At 35.3% G+C, this 20,027-nt stretch overlaps 3 protein-coding genes across 3 annotated transcripts in view; 1 reads left to right on the forward strand and 2 right to left on the reverse strand.

Moving 5' to 3' along the window:
• LOC112465458 (elongation of very long chain fatty acids protein AAEL008004-like) overlaps positions 1–2,541 on the forward strand; it is a 27,590-nt gene extending 25,049 nt beyond the window's left edge. The window contains exon 4 of the mRNA XM_025033011.1: positions 186–2,541. Coding sequence (XP_024888779.1) covers positions 186–365 — 180 coding nt within the window. The 3' untranslated portion in view covers positions 366–2,541. The remainder of the gene's footprint in view (positions 1–185) is intronic.
• Positions 2,542–2,815: 274 nt separating this feature from the next.
• Positions 2,816–4,187, reverse strand: LOC112465456 (NADH dehydrogenase [ubiquinone] 1 beta subcomplex subunit 7). The gene is made up of 3 exons (XM_025033009.1): positions 3,980–4,187; positions 3,142–3,310; positions 2,816–3,055 (listed from the first exon to the last, which is right to left on the reverse strand). Exons 1-3 carry the CDS (start codon positions 4,089–4,091, stop codon positions 2,959–2,961), a joined length of 378 nt encoding a protein of 125 aa, XP_024888777.1. The 5' UTR covers positions 4,092–4,187; the 3' UTR covers positions 2,816–2,958.
• Positions 4,188–4,573: 386 nt separating this feature from the next.
• LOC112465455 (probable U2 small nuclear ribonucleoprotein A') lies at positions 4,574–6,200 on the reverse strand. The gene is made up of 4 exons (XM_025033007.1): positions 5,991–6,200; positions 5,866–5,906; positions 5,184–5,760; positions 4,574–4,900 (listed from the first exon to the last, which is right to left on the reverse strand). Exons 1-4 carry the CDS (start codon positions 6,070–6,072, stop codon positions 4,860–4,862), a joined length of 741 nt encoding a protein of 246 aa, XP_024888775.1. The 5' UTR covers positions 6,073–6,200; the 3' UTR covers positions 4,574–4,859.
• Positions 6,201–20,027: the final 13,827 nt, after the last annotated feature.

Consider the following 20,027-nt stretch of genomic DNA (forward strand, 5'->3'; position numbering starts at 1 on the left):
GACTTGTCAAATTTTTATACATATAAATTATAAAGATTTATACGTTTGAATAGTCCTAAAGTCTCGTGTGTCCAGATTTAATGTTTTTTTTTTCTTTTTTGCAATCGATAGCTTTACTCACCTTATAGATTCTAATGTCCGAATGTATTGCTAAATTGTGCTGAATTGTTGAATCGATTTTGCAGGTGCAGTTTTTCCTGGTGTTCGTGCATAGCGCGCAGGCCCTCATCTTCGATTGCGGCTACCCGAAACTGGTCGCGGCCCTCCTTCTACTTCACTCGACGATTTTCTTCGTGCTCTTCTCCGACTTTTACAGGTCCGCTTACCGCAGAGGAAAGTCCGCGAAGGAACTCAAGGCTGAATAGTACACATACGAAAGGGAAAATCTTCGTTCCAGCGACGAACGAGACACGCAATACACACGTACACACATATCGCGTCGAAATGTGGGCTCCTTTCTACACCGGTGAACTTTTACGCTCGTTAATGTATCGATAGATGAGGGACTCATCGAGCAGCTCATATATTCGAAAATGTCAATTGTTGGCAAAGCGCGAGAGGAATAAATATCTAAATACGCGCGTTCTAGAGAATATCGAAATTTCTTATCTACTCTGCGAATGACGGAATTATCAAAATGTTAACAAAAAAGCGAACCGTGGCGCCGAGCAAAAACTGCGTCGGCAACGCTTTATAATTTTTGTACAATATAAATAACAATTATAAAGAATTGCAAGTATCGTAGAAGGAAAACTGATCAATGAAAAAGCAGGATCAGTCGGTTAACGGGTTAATGCTGCTATCTGCTATCAGTTTGGCAAGGCGATACAACGAAAAGTCTGCGATGTGGACACCAGGAAAGACTATCCATTAGAAATTCCTTTTAGGCAACGATCAAATGTGATTGTTTGGGTCGCTTTTGCAGCGATAAATTGTACTGACTCTCGATACATAAACGCGTCTTCCCGATAGATAATCGAGGTCAGATATTTCACTGGTGCGGGGCGTGGAGATTGCTTCCGTAAGGAAGATAATTCTTATTCGTTATACTCTCCCCGGACGTGTATTATCCGCAGGACATCTCGGGTCTCGCGCGCACCTTGGATTAACTTCAATATTACATAGCCTTAAATGTTGCTTCTATTATATTTTAATCGGCTTCCATCGCTCAATTAACTCGCTAAAGGAAGTTAAGGAACGCCATGAGGATTAGGTTAAATAAAATAAATGGTAAATGTAATTTTCTCCTTTTTGAGGATATAAAGCCTGGAATTTTGAGAGATTGCGATAAGCGAGAAGGAACGCAAAGACGAAACGAAGCAATAATATAATACATATGATTTGAAAATTACATGGCTACAGTTATAAAAATATTCTGTCGTGTTGGACTAATCGGTCCTGAAAATCACGCAATCGTGTTCAATATTCGTAATTTTCAGAATTAACGTGAGGCATTGAAATAAAAATTTAAAGCATGAAATTGTTTCTTATAATTTCTAAATAATTCTGGAGAGCTAGTTAATTGGTGTAACACGAAAAATATAGATATATATCCGATAAGCTTATCTTTGCATTCTAATTAAAGTAATCGAGAAGTATTGCCGCAGCTTTTCGATTCGAGAAACGGAGCAATCGGGAAACATATATATGCATGTATATGCTCGTCGATGCTGAAGGAGGCTCCCGGATATACCGCAGTGCGGTATGGATCACGACAGGCTGCTATCAATAAATTTATATCGAGCAATATCTGGAAATGTGCGAACGAATTCACATATCCATATCAGCGATACATTCGTGATACAAAAATCCCATCTTCCCGAAAAACCCTGGCGACTTACTGGCAAGTAACTACGAATAAATGAGACTTACAATTCGTCGAAATCGTGCACTAATACATCATATATGGAGAGAATCTTAAATTATTTTATATTAATATATCATATTTTATTGCTTCGATTCGTCTTATCAAACTCACCATTCTGTGAGGCACACAGAGGCGGTATATTATATATGTATATGGAAGTATATTTATTGTTTGATTTTTAACGGAGAGAGGGAGAGGGAGAATTATATCCCGCGAGACCACGCTGATGTTTCACAACTTATTCTACTTCCACGGGATTAACATAGCGAGACGCGAGATGAGACGAATGTCGCGAAGAGGCGATAGAACCGGCGCGGACGCACGGTCCGACGCCGTCGGAGAGGACCCGCGGAGTTGCACGTCCGCGCGGCGCTTCCCGTTTTATCGATTCCCTCGACGAAGCTCTGCCCCTGCGCAGCCACGAGGAGCGGCACGAGGCGATACCGCGCGAACGCCGCGAACAATCGCCGGATTACGGCCGAGGAGGGGTGTTTGCGACGATTCTCGAGGTTTAACACAGTTGTACGATAGGGTGATAAGTTATTAAGTCTCTCGACGCGAGACAATAATCTTAGGGTTACGGCTCTCGCGTACGCCGGTCGCGCATGCACCGTCTTGTACATATTGTATCTCCCATTTTGTAACGATGAATAAAATATTAATTAAAAGATAAACGTGAATTATTTTCAATCTGCACCTGTAAATTAATTATCTGATCGACGTGCGAAAAAGAAATTGATATCGAAGTGGACACAAAAATTATCCCATGCGAAGCTTGTTTCCAAAATTAAATCTTCCATATTGGTAAATAAATTATTAAAGCTGTATTTTAAATAGTACGTAAAATATCTCATTTTCTATACAGAATCTGAAATAAAATTAACGTAAATTTCATATCGATCTAATGCAAATTGTTGCAAGGATTATTATTATTGCGTTTGTCTATGATTTTATGAAATAGAAAATTTATTGTTAAATACATTTTATTGATATAGCTTATGTACAGTAGCGGGAAACAATTCCACTTTTGTATATGTGCAGCCTAAGTTACCGACGACGATGGACAAAATTTATCGAAATTTTCTGGACTTTCACGCTGTTGCTGCCTGCTCACTCTTCTGGCGTATCCTCTTTTCTCTCTCGAGGAGACGACGTTCCCTTTCGTATTCCTTCAATCTCAGAGTGTAACTGTAACAGATATAATATTCTTAGCAATGTACCTTGAAAATTCGCGTACAACGATACAGATATTTCAAACAATATAGGATACTTACTCTTCAACGTGGCACTCGTTATACTGATGTCTTTCATGCGCGCACTTTAACATGAAAGGATAATGACGCCTCTTGCACTCATGTAACGCCAAATACTTGTGGGCGCAGTAATCGCGTCTGTCCTGAGGGATTTTCAAAGCCATCATGTCTTCCTCCGACAACTTCATCTCTGTAAATTCAGCAGATATTCCTGGTGTCTGACTAAACTTAGAGTTTGAATCATAAACACTGTTGCTATATCCATTTCTCGAATATTTAATAAACAACATAGACATTTGAAATATGATATACCCTAATTTTCCAAATTATGGCTCGATGATAAAACAACAAAACATCGTGCTATAAATCAGTCGAGTAGAGTATAGAGTAGAGCAATTATCCGTTAAATTAATCAAACGTAATTAGCCATATAAAAAGTAACAACCTGCCGACATGATCTGACAGCAGATTTCGTGCTCAATTTTTGCAATCAATCTGCCATCATATTCTACTACCAAATTCTGTTATGTTCCTGCTGGCATTCTGCCAACAAAATTTGTAGCAAACACTTAGCAACAAATACTCCGTTTCCAATAGATTTGACTGTCTTAATAATGGAGGTAAATGTGAAGCAGATTACAACACATGTAATTAAGTAACCAATAAAATCGTCAACTCCATAATTATATTATTCGGTCTCGGACAGTAAGATCCGTCGAGATCGGGTGACAATCGACTGTGAAACTCCGGCGCGATGCAAATGTTCCGGACGATCAGTCACATTACGTGTACACATTCGATTGATAACAAGATACTGCGCGGTGAAAACGAATGAGAGGTTAGATTCGAATATACTTGCCTCTAGGTTTTCGACCATTCGGAAATCCGAACATCGGATCGAACGTCGATTTACCGTCGGGCGTGGGCATCGTGTCGGGATGCGTTATATAAAGAGCGACCCAATTACCCATTATTTTCCTCAGGTTGTATCCAGCGGGGCGAGCAACTGCGAGAAAACCGTGAGCGCACCGTCGTGTCGCGCTGACATCTACCCATCTACTGATCCAGCTTATGTAATGTGTATACCACCGCACGCACAGAGCCGAAGCGTATAGACTACTTTGTGAGCAATTATTTATCTCATAAATTATTTAATCGCAAATATTTGGAAATTGTACGTCCGCAAGTTGACTTTCTCAAAATCATAAGCCATTAAATTAGATTTCTCACAAGATTTGTAAGAGACCTTTTAAATTAGTGGTTTATAATTTTGAGAAATCTCAAAGATTTCTCTACCATTTTTTGCAAGCTGAACATTACGAATAAAGATATATTTATACGTTTCATATTTATCCAATTTACGTGGCATAGAACTTTTATTTTTCAATCAGCGAACTTATGGCACGTGTAGAATATACATATACAGGAGGGAAGATTCAGTGACAACACAAGATAAGTCGCTTGAAGAAACTCTTTATTGACTTTGCTGAAATAAACATATTGGTATATTAAAATAGAGCGTAGTGTAACGAGGAGTAATTATAAAAATCGCTTCCAGGCTAGTCTCCATATTTTATTTGTACAAAAATGCAATATCTGCCGTTAACTCTAAAGATAGTAGTAGATCCGTGTATAGTATACATTTCTTATCAGCATACGTGTGCTGTTATGTCACGCCCTTACTCCGTCAAGCTGCATACTTACAATAGGGAATTGGTTTTGGACTTAAAAAACATAATTTAATCGTCATCCTCTTCCATAGGTTCCGCAGCTCCACTACCTGGAATATAAAATACAATGTTAAGTAATAGAATCCATACCGATAGTTTTCGTTTTTAGGTTTGCCAGCGCAGCTGACATGTTTAAGAAATATTAGGTGCTTTCCATTTACATCGAAACTCAGATAAATCTCACTTGTGACGTCGTTCTATCCTTTTTGGTAACTAATGAATAATAAAGACAGAATGACGTCGTAAGTGAGAATTATCTGAGTTTCGACGTAAATGGAAAGCAACTATTGTTTACATACACGCAATATATAGAAAGCATGTAAGCTCACGTACCATTTTGCAATCGTTCCTCGCCAGGTATATGGCCAGCCTGCAACAATTTACTGAGCCTCTGTACCTCTTCCAAGGAGGACGCGTTCGTAATGGCCTCTCGAATTTTGTTACGTTCCTCGGGAGTGGTCAAAGGCTTATCCACCGATGTACCCGCCGTTTGTGCCTTCACCTTTTTAGCTATCTCGCGTGCCATCTCCTTGCCACGCTTGCTCCTAAAGTACTCCGTGGCCGACTCGCGTTCGGCCTGCTTGATTTTCCGAAAATCGAGCAGTCTAAGTTGAGGAAATCTATAAACGACGTACTGTCTGTACTGTGGCTTAGCGGACACCGGGTTCTGAAGCAGGCACAAGTTCGTAAGGTTCTTCAGCGGTATCAGAGGCTCCAGGTCGCCCAGTTCTTGTATCATGTTGCCGGTCAACATCAGGGTTTGCAGGTTCGGTATACAATGTTCCAGGCCTTCGCCAATTCTGACGATGCGATTGTTATTGAAAAACAGGGTCTTTATCCTTTTCAGAAGCGGAAAACCGTCCAGCTTACGTATGTCGTTATCGGAAAAGTCTATCGTGTCAAATTGATCCTGCGTAAAAAGTAATGATGTAGGGATAACTGTAAATGCTTTTGTCTATAGACACAGAATATAAATACAGGTTTGTTGTTCCTCCTGACGAAGCCGTGTACCTACCAAGGTCGCGCCCAGATTCTCGATGGTGGGTATCTTATATCCTGCAACATACCAGCGAAACGAGAATAATAAAACGAACGTAAAATGAACAATAAAGCAATTTCAGGCGCGATTCCTCCACAAACCTCGGAGATCCAATTCGCGATCCCGCACAGGATTTATGTACTGCATCGACTGCTCTATAAGTTCCGGCGTCAGTTTCACCATCGTGAGCGAATTATCGATCGAATCTTTACCGCTTTTACAACGATCTTTCTTCAGGTAGCTCGAACAATACAACCGGACGCATTACAAGCGCTCGCCGCTCACGGAAAACAGAAAACGAGGTTAAAGCGCCGACAGAGGTAACTGGCGACGCCAACACCAAAGCGACGAAACCACGTGAAACGTTTATCGATATTAGGTACGGCAATTCTCCTTATCTGTTGAACATCAACATGTGTTTACCGATAAATTTCTAACTATTATATACCTATATAATTTTTATCTTTGATCTAATCGTTTCTTTAAGTTAAATAATAAAAAAAAACTAATAATTCGATTTATATCACGAAAATAATACAAAGAAATTTCCAGAAAAAAAATTGTTCATATAGAATAGATAGGGGCGTCGTTAATATCACGACCTGTTAGTTTGAGTGGAGCCACTTCGTATCTCCAACAATAATTATGCATATTGTATATACATTATGTTTTCTTTCTCTCGTATAATCTTTGTTCGTATATTCGTACAAAAAAAATAAAAAGACGAAGAATTAAAAAATAATTAAAAGGATAATTTTTGTATTGTTCTTTTTACAAAAAATAAAGTTTGAGGAAATGAGAAAAATTGCCCATATATAATTGTATATAAATATTTATGCGCGCCTGTATGCATATGCATTAATGTTGCTACATGTAATGTATAATAAGGAATAAAATTATTCACGCGACTATAATCCTTGACATTTGTCGAATTTGTCAAAATATATATATCTGCAGCACAGTGTCGCGCTATTTCATGACGATACTGCACGACAGAAAATAACGATATAATATGAATCCTTCTTCCGGATCAACTTGTTGCAAACGTAGAATTTTTTTTCTCCGTCTACTTTGAAAAAAACAAGGCGACAAAAACGTCAATAACTCGGTTAGTGATTGCGCAATGATTCTCACATAATGATTTGATATTATACACAATGTCTACACAATATCCTGTATGTTATGCCGTAAAGGTATAATGATTCTCTTATTTAAAAAAATATAAGAAAATTTTTAAAAAATCGTACGCTGCATTTGTATTATTTTTTTCCTTTGCACAATAATTTAAAAAAAATCTAAGTGCAACGCATGTATTCTGCCATAAAATATAGTGACATTTTTTATCCGGAAGGATAAGAAAATGTAACAAAATTCTTACGCTACATATTTGTATTATTTTTTTTTACTTTGCACGATGTACGAGGTGCCCAATAATAATTGCCGAACCTCTCGTATGCATGCAAGTAGAGTGAGTTAAACCGAGTAAAGAAGTCTTCTATCATTTTATACGAAATTCGCGATACTTGGGAATGGGACGTCTCGACTTCTCGCCGAGCGCTTCTTCTACTCGAGTAGATTGGCCATCTTTTTCAATTAATTTCTCAGTAGGTATTGGGAATTTCGCAAAATGATACAATTATACTTTTCTACTCAGTTTAACTCACTCTACTCGCATATACAAGAGTTTCGGCGATTATTACCGAATACCCTGTATATTTAGAAAAAAAAAGATAGCAGTGGGTCTATTCTGTAATTCTTAAAGACAGTTTCGTTATCGTTATATTGTCATTGCGCACCTTTTTTACCATGTATAATATCTGCGCAACCCAAATAAACTGTCGTTAAGAGCTACAGAATAAGCCCACTTAGACAGCAAGTCCGCTGCATAATTTTGTTTTTACGATCGAATTCGTAGTATAATTCAATTTCAACTTCAAATTTCTCGTTGGTTCTGCAAATGATATGCAAAACGTTGCACCTATTTAATCCGTGAGAGAGAAATCTTTTGAAATATTTTACAAAGATTGCGTAACTATTAAATGCGAGCGGCAATAAATAAAATCCGGTTCTCGATTAAGCGATTTAGTAAACGAGAATAAGTATTAAGCGTTATAAATATTTTGCGGTCGCTACCTGAAGAAACACTTTTCTCGATGTCAGTATCAACGGATATCAACGGAGGCTCGGTGATAAAATAATTAGTAATAATTGAAGAACGTTTTTAACCCTTAGCTGGCACTGTGGGGTATTAAACGCCCCAGCCTAGTTCAGCTCTAATTTAAGCCCCCCTATATAGTACAAAAATGGTAACTAGAAAAAATGGAAGAGTTAAAATATAAGAGTTATGAATTCTTGAGTAAAAACAGTCATTTTTTCGTTTTCTTTTACGTTCTCCAATTTTTTTCATACTTAATATTACATTTTATCAAAATGACATTTGTTAAAACAACACTCGAAGACTATCTTGGAATTTTTTTTAAGTAAAAAAAACCAATAGCTTCTTTGCAGCAAGCATTTTAGTGGTGGGGTCTGAAACGGCCCCTGCAGTGTGCCAGCTATGTGATTCTGGTGAAGTGTGCCAGCTAATGTCCTGGATGTATTTGTCAAGAGTTCCCAGGCACTCTCAGTCAGGCGCAGCGTTGGCATCCGTGTGGTTTTAGCCGGTAAGAATCCGGCACTCCCCTCGTTCCTCGACCAGGAGAACGAGGGGGTCTTCCCCCCTGTCAAACGGGGGGCTACTGGGTAATCCTGACTTCGGTAAGGGTTCCCAGTAGTTAATGATTCCCACACGTTAAAACAAAAAAAGTGTGCCAGCTAAAGGTTAAAAGTGTCACATCAGTCAAGAAGATCATATAGATAATCTCGTATATAGAAGATTTACCGCGATGGAGATTAATAAAAGTGCAGTCAATAGCATAAATTACGTTAGACTATTTTAACGTAAAAGCTAAATGATAAGAATTTACGTGAATTTTAACTAACTGAATTATTTTATTTTAACTAATACGATTATTTTAAGTGCAAAAATATGAAAATTGTTAAATTATTAAATTGCTAAGTGATAAGTGTTAAATTATTACTTAAAGTGTAAACTCTCGATCACTTCTTCAAAATATTTATTAAATAAAAACACCTAAAGCTGTGTAAAAATCGTCGAATTACGAGCAGACATAAAATTTTGAGAAGTTATTTCAATTTATTTATCGTAAAGCAATTTTAGCAACATATTACAAATTACAACTATAATAACTCACTTACAATTGTTACACAAATTATAAGATCCTTTTTATCATTTTCTGAGTTTCCTACATTTTATATTTCCTTCAAATTTTTACACTTAAACGTAATATCGCTTGGACAGATTTTATTGTAAATATACGGCTATTGCGATATATTGACTTCTGAATTTCTAACAATGAGTTTAGTAAGTTTCCTAGAAAAAAAGAAATAACAAAATTTTGATAAAAACGAAACTAAATAAAAAACCTAAAGTTCAAACAAATATTATTTTACAGAAATTTCAATTGCGTTTTACATAGTAAAATACGTAATGTAACAAATTATGCAAGGTGTTGACGTTTAACGAACAAAGTCTCCTTTATGGAAAGTTACAATATATAATAGTTCTATCTCTCTCCATATAAACGTAAAATACTCAGAAAAAAATTAATAGCATTCGATTGCCGGAACAAATTATTTCCGTCTATTTACAATTTGTTTTTAATAGAAGAAATTAATATGACTGATACTGACAATGAGCATAAATTCCTAAGTCCTCATACAAATGTGACATAGCAATTTTCAAATAGAGGCTACAGCTTTTATTCGAGCTGCTCAACCGGAAATTGAAGATAAAAAGTTGGAAAGATACTTGTGTCATTACGTACATTTCCAATAACCTTTGTTAATTGTTTCTACGTAATAAATCTGTTCTTAATAACTCAATAATATCAATTGCTCTTTCTGTAAATTATTCATGAATAAAGCGTATAAAATTTTTCATTTTGTAATTGCGAATTTTATCAAATATGTAGATCCAGCAAAACAGGATGCACCTTTCACACTGTCAGTTGTTTAAATTATCATCACATTTATCTGCAAACTGTAAAAATTCTTTTAACTTTAACGACTTCCACATACTGTAGTAGTAAAACCAATTTGCGTGGATTAAAATAAAAATAAAAACCAGTCTTTCTAACACGAAGTTAACTACTTCGCTGTAACGTGTCATTAGGGCCAGGTAAAAGAAAAATTTCGTCGAAGTTTTATTGCAAAAAGATGAAGGCCTTGTGCTAGTAATAATGATAGCAGAAAATATCCGAGTACGAATTCTTGTATTAACCTTCATAAACCGCTTTCAGCGATTGCGCAGTATATGACCATAGAAAAGCCATTAAAATAGGATTCTTAAGTGTCGTTAAAATAACTGCGTATATTTACCCCATGCTTTTGCCCAGATAATCATTAGCAAATAAAATGAGGATTTATACATTTAGAGATGTATTGGTGCACAGGGACATTAAGATGCAGAATTTAATTTCACATGACATGAGAAATAAGTCTTTTCAGGCAAGTCTTTGCGCTGAGATGAGTTGTAACAGTCGCTGTATTCGCATTCATTCTTGCTTAACATAAACGAAACTTTCCTTCTATTCTATCATTAGCGCCGTCAGGAAAGCAATGTACCGCGTAAGACAGCTTAGTCTTACGAAATCTCGCGAACTTCCTCGCGTAATCTTTAAGGAGATTAAGCTCGTACAAAGAAAAATTAGTACAAAGAAAATTTGTGTTTGTATCGATATACGCTAGTCACAAAAAAATGTACGTTTATATGTATACACATAGATCTTTCTAAAGCTGAAAGGGAACGTGCAAAGAAACCTAAGAATATATCTGAGAGAGAAAGAGAGAGAGAGAGACATCAAAATATGCCACGTTTGTTTCTTGCATCGTTGAATCTCATTACAATCGCTTGGTATGCCATATGCTGCGAGAAATTACGTGCAAAGTTTAAAACAAAACAGAACTTTGGGGAGAAATAATACCCTGCGTTACGTAAATGGGCAATGCCCGTGTTTGGACGCTAACTTATCGGACAATGAACGCCATCGGCCACGGGAATGATTTACGTCACTCCCGCGACGTATTTTCGCATTTAATGGCATCAATTCCGCGTATCTTACATCGTCAGGCTCTTCTCAAGAATGTATAATTATCAAATGAAAAATTTTATTATTCAAACGCGTAATTGAAAACATATTTATGTGCGAGAACGAGGTGCTAATCGAGGTGAATTTTATTGCAATACCCTTGACATTAAGAAAATAGTTCCTTCCACCTTAAATGTGACAAGTTTAAAAATAACACGAATGTAGGATCAGAATCGCAAAGATTAAAACAATTTAGCCCTGAAAGATTTACATACAATTACATCTTTTGCTTGTTTATTACGCTACGCTACGATAAGTCACAAAGTTGCTGATATAGTTTAAAAGAAGACAAGGGAGAATTCGTTAAAAGTATTGCAAAACAAACCTGAAAATACCGATGTAATATATATACAACATTTATCTGTTCTAGTAACATCTCAAGAATATCGAGAAACAACGATAAATATTGAAAATATTAAGGAATGTGACATTCCCAAAGATGAATTCGTTCTTGCAATACGATTTATTCTTGATTCCACATTTTTCAAATTTAACAACAACATATATAAACAGAATTTCGGAACTCCCACGGGCTCTCCTCTGTCTCCCGACCTTGCGGATTTAGTTCTACAAGATATTGAGATAAGGGCGATAAGAATTCTTAATTTTTATCTGTCGTTTTTCTTTAGATACGTGGAAGACATCGCGATGGCTATTCCCTGCGATATGGTTGATTTGTCTCTAATTTCCAAAATGTGCGACTCTTCGAATTCATCCTTTGACTACTGCGACTTTTCAATTCTTGTACCTCTTTGACTGCTGCAGACCTTGAGGTGAACTCTCCCCTTTCTCTTTCTGTTTCTTTTAACAATTGACTAAATATATTTTTCTTTTTCACAGTGGAAATGTCCACTATAATCATGTGTACCAGCTCGCTTGTCCTTAAGAAGGACATCTCCTTAAAAAGGGAGCTTCCTACCTCAAGTTCTGCAGAAATAGAATCTTCTTTTCTTAATAAATGCTGAAGATGGCTCGAAAGAAGAGCCGAAACGTTCGTCACATTTAAATACACGTTTTTAGTTTTATTTGCGCACCACGTTCCGCGCCCGACTTGCATTCGCCGTTAAATCGTTGACATTTGCACGAGTCTAATTATATTATTCAAAATATTAATAAAAGAATGAGAAAAAACGCAACTCTCCATTCATTCTAGAATTAATAAAGCTGTTCCTAGAGGATGGTATAAAAGGGAAGGGAGATTAGCTTTCTTCTAGACTTGAAATAACATATTTTGACTTGCTCATATTAATAATATGAGATATAAATAATATAATGATATAAATTTATTAATAATTATAAAAACAAATCTAGTCTTAGCACGAACTAACAACTAATTTTAAAATAAACAAACTAGTTTTAAGATAAACAACTGATATGATATGCTCGTGATAGCAAATTATTATCATCTGTTTCCAATTTTAATTTGACCATGTATAAGACCGTACATAGAATACTGACGTAAAGAAAGAATGCTTCATTTGGCATTCGCCCAGTCATGGTAAGTTTTCCAATCCTTCTATCATTAATATTAATTTAGGATTAAGCATATGCAACCTTTTACTAACGTTATATCAGTTTTATTAAATTATGAAGTTTTAAGTCAGACCAAACACAGACGCAATTGAATTACTGCGCAAAATCAATAACAAATAGCATCCAGTTTTAGTGAATGATAAATAGCATTACCGAAAACGAGCCAAAATTTACAAATATGTTTCATCTTGTGGTCCATGTGAAGAAAAAGTGTTCGGTACATTAATAAATTTTTATTCACGATCATTAGTTCGTATTAGCTAAGTCTGGATCAATGTCACAATTGTATGCAACATGTATGCATAAAACGGATTAACTTAATCAATTGTCTATACTAATAATATTAGTCGCTTAATTGAGAAAAAAGTTGAGAATGAGACTAAAATAAGATAAATTAGAAATAAAATTAAAAATTCAAAAATCACATTTTTGACGAGAAAATTATTCAAAATAAAAGTAAAAAGGAGGGAGCTATATATTTTTACAAAGATGAAGATGTTTGAACTAGCAAGTTCCATAGATCAATATATCTTGAAGATCAAATATATAACCTTTTAAAGATTTACAAGAGGTACATACACACCATCTTACACATAAAATAAATTTGTATGTTCATAGGAAGCTAGTCAATTACGGACCTCGAGTTTTTGACAGCCAAATACGCAAATCGCGCAGTCTGAAGATTGATATGCAAATAAAATCCTATTTTGCATGCAGATAAATTTTATATTGCTTTAGAATGTTATCATAAATCTAGGTACAACATAAAAGTCATAATAACATGACATTATTATGACTTTATTCACTACTTAAAAGTTTCTCGGATAATGTCCAAATAAATTTTAAGCGATGAAATGAAAGTCATGATAACGTCATCATGATGTTGTTATGAGATTTATGTTCTACCTGGAAACGGCGAAAATGCCGAGACATACACTGAACTTTTGCCATGTGAATTGGCAAAAATGCCGATACACTGAACTTTATTCGAATTAGATTAACCTCGGCGAATTGTACTTTCATAAATGGTAATTCGTCTGGTTGAAAAAACAAGGAACAAGCAATGTAAAAAGGAACGTAACAAATATGCGTCGTTCACGCGAAAATTGTTCCCTTTTTCTTTCGTCCTTCTTTCACATGATATACTGATACTGTTGCACGAACGAAAGATCATTGAACTCGGCATTAACTATCGAAGGACAACGAGTTTCTTCTGAGCGGAATGCTTTCGATAGATTCGCAATTAGGATGTAATAAATAAAAATATTATCGTGCGATTGTATGGAAAGAATATTCGGTTACTTTTAATTTAATTTATTCACCTTGAAAACATTTTAAAAAATTTGAGAAGAAAAAGACCTTGATCTAACAGAATGCGGAATAATATGTAATGAATCGAATCTACATAAACGTAGATACATAAGAAAGGATATGTTAAAGATAAGCCATTTTACTTCCTCATCGAGGAAGCTTTATGAGCGAAAAAATATGATGGGGAAGCAATGTGCAAATTTCTGATTTACACACTTTTTAGTCCATTGACTAAATGGACGCAATCTTAACTAATCACCGAAAACTGTTTCTAGAATATCTCACAAACAGTTTCCAATGATTAGGTAAGGTTCCATTAGTAATCCAAAAATAGTTCTTAAATTTTCAATATCCTCACTAAGAGAAAAATGTATAATATTTGAAACTATATAATGATATAATATAATAATTATAGTTAGGAATATCATTTTTATAGTTAATGTTACCATGGACCCCGGACGAATCAGGGCGTTTCCCGGGATTCCCTCATTGTGAAAAACGCGCCATGTGGACACCCGCGGGGTTTTAGCCGGTAAAAACCCGGCACTCCCCTCGTCTCTTCCCGGAGACGAGGGGGCCTTCCCCCTCCTCGGAGGGGGCTACTTACTGGGTAACCCGGTCTTCGGCCCGGAATCCCATGCAGTAGTAATTTCCCCGCGTTAAAAAAAAAAAAGGTTAATGTTACCATAATGTCAGTAATAATTGCAATATAGACATAGTATAACTGACCCATGTAAAATTTTTATCAAAAATTATAATCATTTGAAGTATTTTTGGTTTACAATAACCATTTCATAATTACACTAATTTATGTCACAGTAATGATGACTATAAATATGTATATTCACTCTGCTATATCTTGCATGTTTAAATGAACTATAAAAACATGTTTAAGGCCAAAACTAACTATAACATATAATGAGATTATAGTTATTCTAATCATTTTTTTCTCTCAATGCTCCCTTAAATAATCAATTAAACTTATAATAAAGGATATTCTATGAAATCATGAATTTACCTCTTTATTTATTTTGTCTAAAATTTCTCTTGGCAATCTCAAAATGTAGAGAGAGGACAAAAATATATTTGAAGATTATTCTCGCTTTAAAAGAAAGAAAAATTTATTTCGGTTTGTAACCGTTCGGAACCGGATATGTAAATATCTGATCTAGATATATATAAATAAGGTGACGATGGTTCAAATATTCGAAATCGAGAAAATACGACACTTCATGAAAATTAATAACACTGAAGGTATCATTGACATCGTATTGACGTCAACAGAAGACCTCTCTAACTAGTTTTAATTTTTAATTCCATCAAATTGCGTCGAGGAAAATTGATGACTGAAATAATAGCGCATAGCGCTCATCAAAGAAACTATATTTTTCATTTCATTTCATCAAAGAAATGCGTTACTAAAAATTACATTATTATATTGGCATTTATATAGCCATAAAAGAAGTATATAAAATTATGTCCACCTATTAATAATATCGTAGAATCGTAGATCCTCTAGAAGAATACTATCACAATTCAAAAATTCACAATTTTCAGGAAAGAGGAAAAACAAATTTAATTCAATTTTTTTAATTGTTAGATAATTAACGCAATTACAATTACAAATATTTTATTATAATAAAGTTTATACTGTTTCTTGAAAAAGTCTGCAGTGATTCACTTGTCAATTCACTTATAATATATCTACTATTTATCCAGGAAACCGGTTTAAAAGCAGAACGACTGCATTTCTGCTTCAGGCTGCGGATTTCCCATATAGACTTGTAATATTATTATAATACGTATAGTTGAAATTTTAGACATATCTACCGTCAAAATCGAAATTTTTTTAGTTGGGACAGTATTATATTCTTCTAGAAATGCGATATCTTGACACGATAGATCTTGACGTAGATATTTAATAACACGTAATAATGAATCATTCTTTATCCGTTTTATTACGTTTAATAATCTATTTTATATTCTAGGAGTAATTTACTTCACCTTCCTTTCCTAGAGCGACAGTTACCTTGATAATAGAATGAAAAAGAATAAAAACAGAAAAAAGAGAGATTAGGAGCAAATTGACAAGAAAAATACTGGAGATTAGCGTGGTGCGCAGGTTGTTGGCTCGGTCCGCGAGGTATGTAAACAGCACGTATTGTAGCAACGTATGCGTATACATCTCCTGCGTGCAAACGGCGACTTAAATTCGAACGCGCGCGTTCGTCATCCACGCACCACGCGAATTTTAATTCCGCAAGCAATAATCGCACGACAATTAGTGAGTCGCGGAATGGCACGGCCAAGGTCATCCCCGGCCGGCAGTCGCCGATATAAAAATTTCTTCGCGAGCTTGGTCTTTGTCTCCTTTATCCATAGTCCGCCCCGACCGCAAACCACTATGCGGATGCGACATCGCTTCCTTATCTGTCCCGACGCCCGGTGTCATTAATTTCGTACGACGCGTGTTTCATTAATTCATCGTCATTCGTATTAGAAAAAAAAAAGATTAAGGCGTGCCAAGAGCCGCCGTGGATATCAAAGTTTGATAAGATAAATCGGTATTGATGTGCACGGTAAAAAAAATTAGTTAAATTTAGTCGCAAAATATGAAGAACTAACATTTTTTGCAGCGAGAGCAATAATTTAGCAAAACCTTTTGTTCTCGCGGTAATTATTTACAATAGGGCTTTTTTCGAATTTTGATATTTTCTTGCGGCTCTCTTGGTAAAAATCTTTGTTGTGACTCCGACAGTAATAATCAATCGTGGGAGCCCAAAAAATATGCACCCTACCTATTTTTATACCTATATATTTTTTCTGACATGCCAAAACACACACACACACACACACACACACACACGCCTTCGGCCCACCCTCCTGCACCCACCTTCGCCGGTAGGCAGCGTGGACCTCGCTTTACAACTTAAACTACATGCTAAAGGCTGCGATCCGATTCACGTTCACAGCGTTGTAAAGAGCGATGCTTTCAGCGCTGTGAGCGTGAATCGGATCGCACCCTTAGCATGTACTTTAAGTTGTAAAGCGAGGGACACGCTGCCTACCGGCGGAGGTGGGTGCGGGAGGGGGGTCAAAGACCCCCTCTTGCACCCCCCGCGTGTGTGTATGTGTGTGTGTATGTTCCGGCATGTCAAAAAAAATAGATAGGGTTATACATATTTTTCGGGCTTTCCCGATTGATTATCACTGTCGGAGTCACAACAAAAGTTTTCACCAAGAGAGCCGCAAGAAAATATCAAAATTCGGAAAAAGCCTTATTGTAAATAATTACCACATTTTTTTTCCGTGTGGCAAAAGTCATTTATCCGAGGGTCGCTTCTAATTATAGACGCTAATTATATGCAATATGTAAAACATTTAAATATATCGTAAAATGTAAAGTAACAAAATTTGAAGGCCGCGCAGAAAAATTATTATGGATATAGTGTATAAGTTGTATTAAAATAAGCTCTCTGATGTAAAGAACTGTCTGTCGAGTAATGAAAAATCATACTTTCAAATTTCAACATTTAAAAACATGATTTTTCATTACTCAACGGACAGTTCTTTATCGCGGCACTTTCAATTTTTAACTTTCAAAATCACTGGCTTTAACATTATCACTCGTATATTTCGTATGCACGCGTGACCACGGCAGCATCGAAAAAGTAAAACAAATTTTTAGTTTACGATTTCAAAATTCCTGCGATAAAATAATCGCCTGTTATACATCCACGAAGCATATCTTGTATATCTTATAATACACAATTAAATACACAAGATATACGTAAACGTGCAGCAAAAAAATTACAATTATTATACAAATAATTACTGTATATTTTAATAATAATTTCTTTACAATTATAAAACTATAATAATTCTCTCTTTTTATTCGAAAAAATTCGTAATATGTTCAAATTATATTTTTATAAGTTAAACGGCCTTATTTAAATTTTAAATTAAAACGATGTACGTTCAACCTTATCTCTCAGTTCGCTCCTTTGTCTCTCCCATTCAAAATTTATTGTTATTTACAAACTGTTGTCTTTGCGTCGTAGATTCTTATCATTACCGTTATAAAAACTGCTCTCGCTAAAATCTCTATACCTCATGCTATTCTTCAGCTTCCGTCCGGCGCGATTCGAATACTCAAGCAGATACGAGGGAGCGCTAAACATTGCGCGCTCATTACTGTTTCACGCCACGCAGATTGCTGGGCTTGTTCGTTATATGCACGGTCTCTTACAAATAAGGACCACCCAGTGCCAAAGTTCGTTGCGCGCATCGCGAATAGTAGTAAATTATATAAATAGCTAACTTGTCTCGATTGCGTCTCGATCTTGCGGAGTGGCTTGGTCGAACGTGGCTCGCCACGCATCTTGAATGCCGATTTCTAATCGACAACATATACGCCATTTACGATCGTTACGCGTCACGGACACACGATGATCCCACTTAGAGGTACCAGTCCAGTCAACGTAAAAATACGCTGGTCCACAGGTATGACCAAGGATTCAAGAAGTGACCTTGGTCTATCAATGTCAATTTCAATGTTAATTTTTTACCTGTCTTAATCATGCTCAATATGTAGTTTTAAAGTGACGCTTTTAAACTTCCCAGACAGTTATTTACATGCATCATTACCGATAATAACGATCTCTTACATGTATAATCATCTTGAGTACATCACGTAGATGCGTTGATACGGAAAAATTAAAAAACAGCACAAACAGATCGACAAAAAGTTAAGTAGAATAGTAATATGTAGTGTCTACTGGAAATTCCAATATTAAAATTGAGACATATGTAAATTGTGTCATCACTTCAGAATTACTTGATATCTCAATTTATCTCTGTTCCTATATTACCATATTACCGAGACTTCCGTATTTTTTAATTGAGTTCATCGTTCACTTTATGTCACGGCAAAAAAAGTCAATATATACAAGAATCTACGGAAAATTACAAAGAATACGATTTCATCGTATTGCGTCAGTCGTTCTCGCCTAATAAACTGTGATTCATTCGAAAAGTGGAAAATAAAAGAGCGTACTATTCATCAAATTACTGTGCACTGTTATAATCTTTAGAAACGTTTATTATAAGAAATTATATATCTATTCTATATTATTATTAGTATTATATGTATTTTTTTCCTTGTTATAACCGTTATCTCGATGCAGACTATTAGTGTGTGTATGTATATATATATATATAGTATAATATAAAAACAACATGAAGACCATAGTTTATAAAACATGAGTACGATATTCATAATGTGTACAACAGCGGAAAAAATGACATGCTAAATGAAAATCGAAAGTCAATCACAAGTGCATTAATGATTAAGTGCCATTGAAGAAGGTATTAGGAAGTGCAATAACAAGCTCGTAAATATTTTTATTTGCACAAAGTAGCGCTATGTAATTATTTGTTTCAGATAACAATATAACAGCATTTTATAACAATTGTAATCAAAGTTGCAACGTTATATAGTACTAAATATATGTATATATGTATATATATATATATATATGCTTCATGAAAATTAATCGCGCAAAAAGGAACTACATTTAAATAGTACTATTCCAAGTTAAAGTATTGCATCATATTCTAATTTAACCGTAATTGAATACGTTCGCCGTATAAATAGTGGATAAATCACGATAGAACGCATTCAATGTCACTTTATATACTTATTTTTATTGTCGGCACGTAAAGAATAAATTGTGCATTGATACAATCTTTACGAAAGATCATTAATAGCATTTGTAAAGAATAAAAAATAAGAGAATTTAGTCTGCGGGAATTCTATTGGACGTATTGTATGCATATCATGACTTGTTTTCGAAAAAAATTGGGCAATCATCCTTGATAAGTATGCAAAATTGCACGCAAAAAGCGCTTGGTCACTTGGTCCTAAAAAAAGTCACCAAAAGCAAGTGTTATGCGCAAAATCAAGTATAATACGTAAATACAAAGCAATTTAATTAAAAATCATAAAACTAATATTCAGCAAATGAATTTAAAATTTTATTCAAATTATACAAATTAATGTCTATTATATGCATGTTAATGCAT

Source organism: Temnothorax curvispinosus, unplaced genomic scaffold (genome assembly GCF_003070985.1).
Source record: "Temnothorax curvispinosus isolate PA1 unplaced genomic scaffold, ASM307098v1 QBEX01015206.1, whole genome shotgun sequence".
Classification (NCBI taxonomy): Eukaryota; Metazoa; Arthropoda; class Insecta; order Hymenoptera; family Formicidae; genus Temnothorax; species Temnothorax curvispinosus.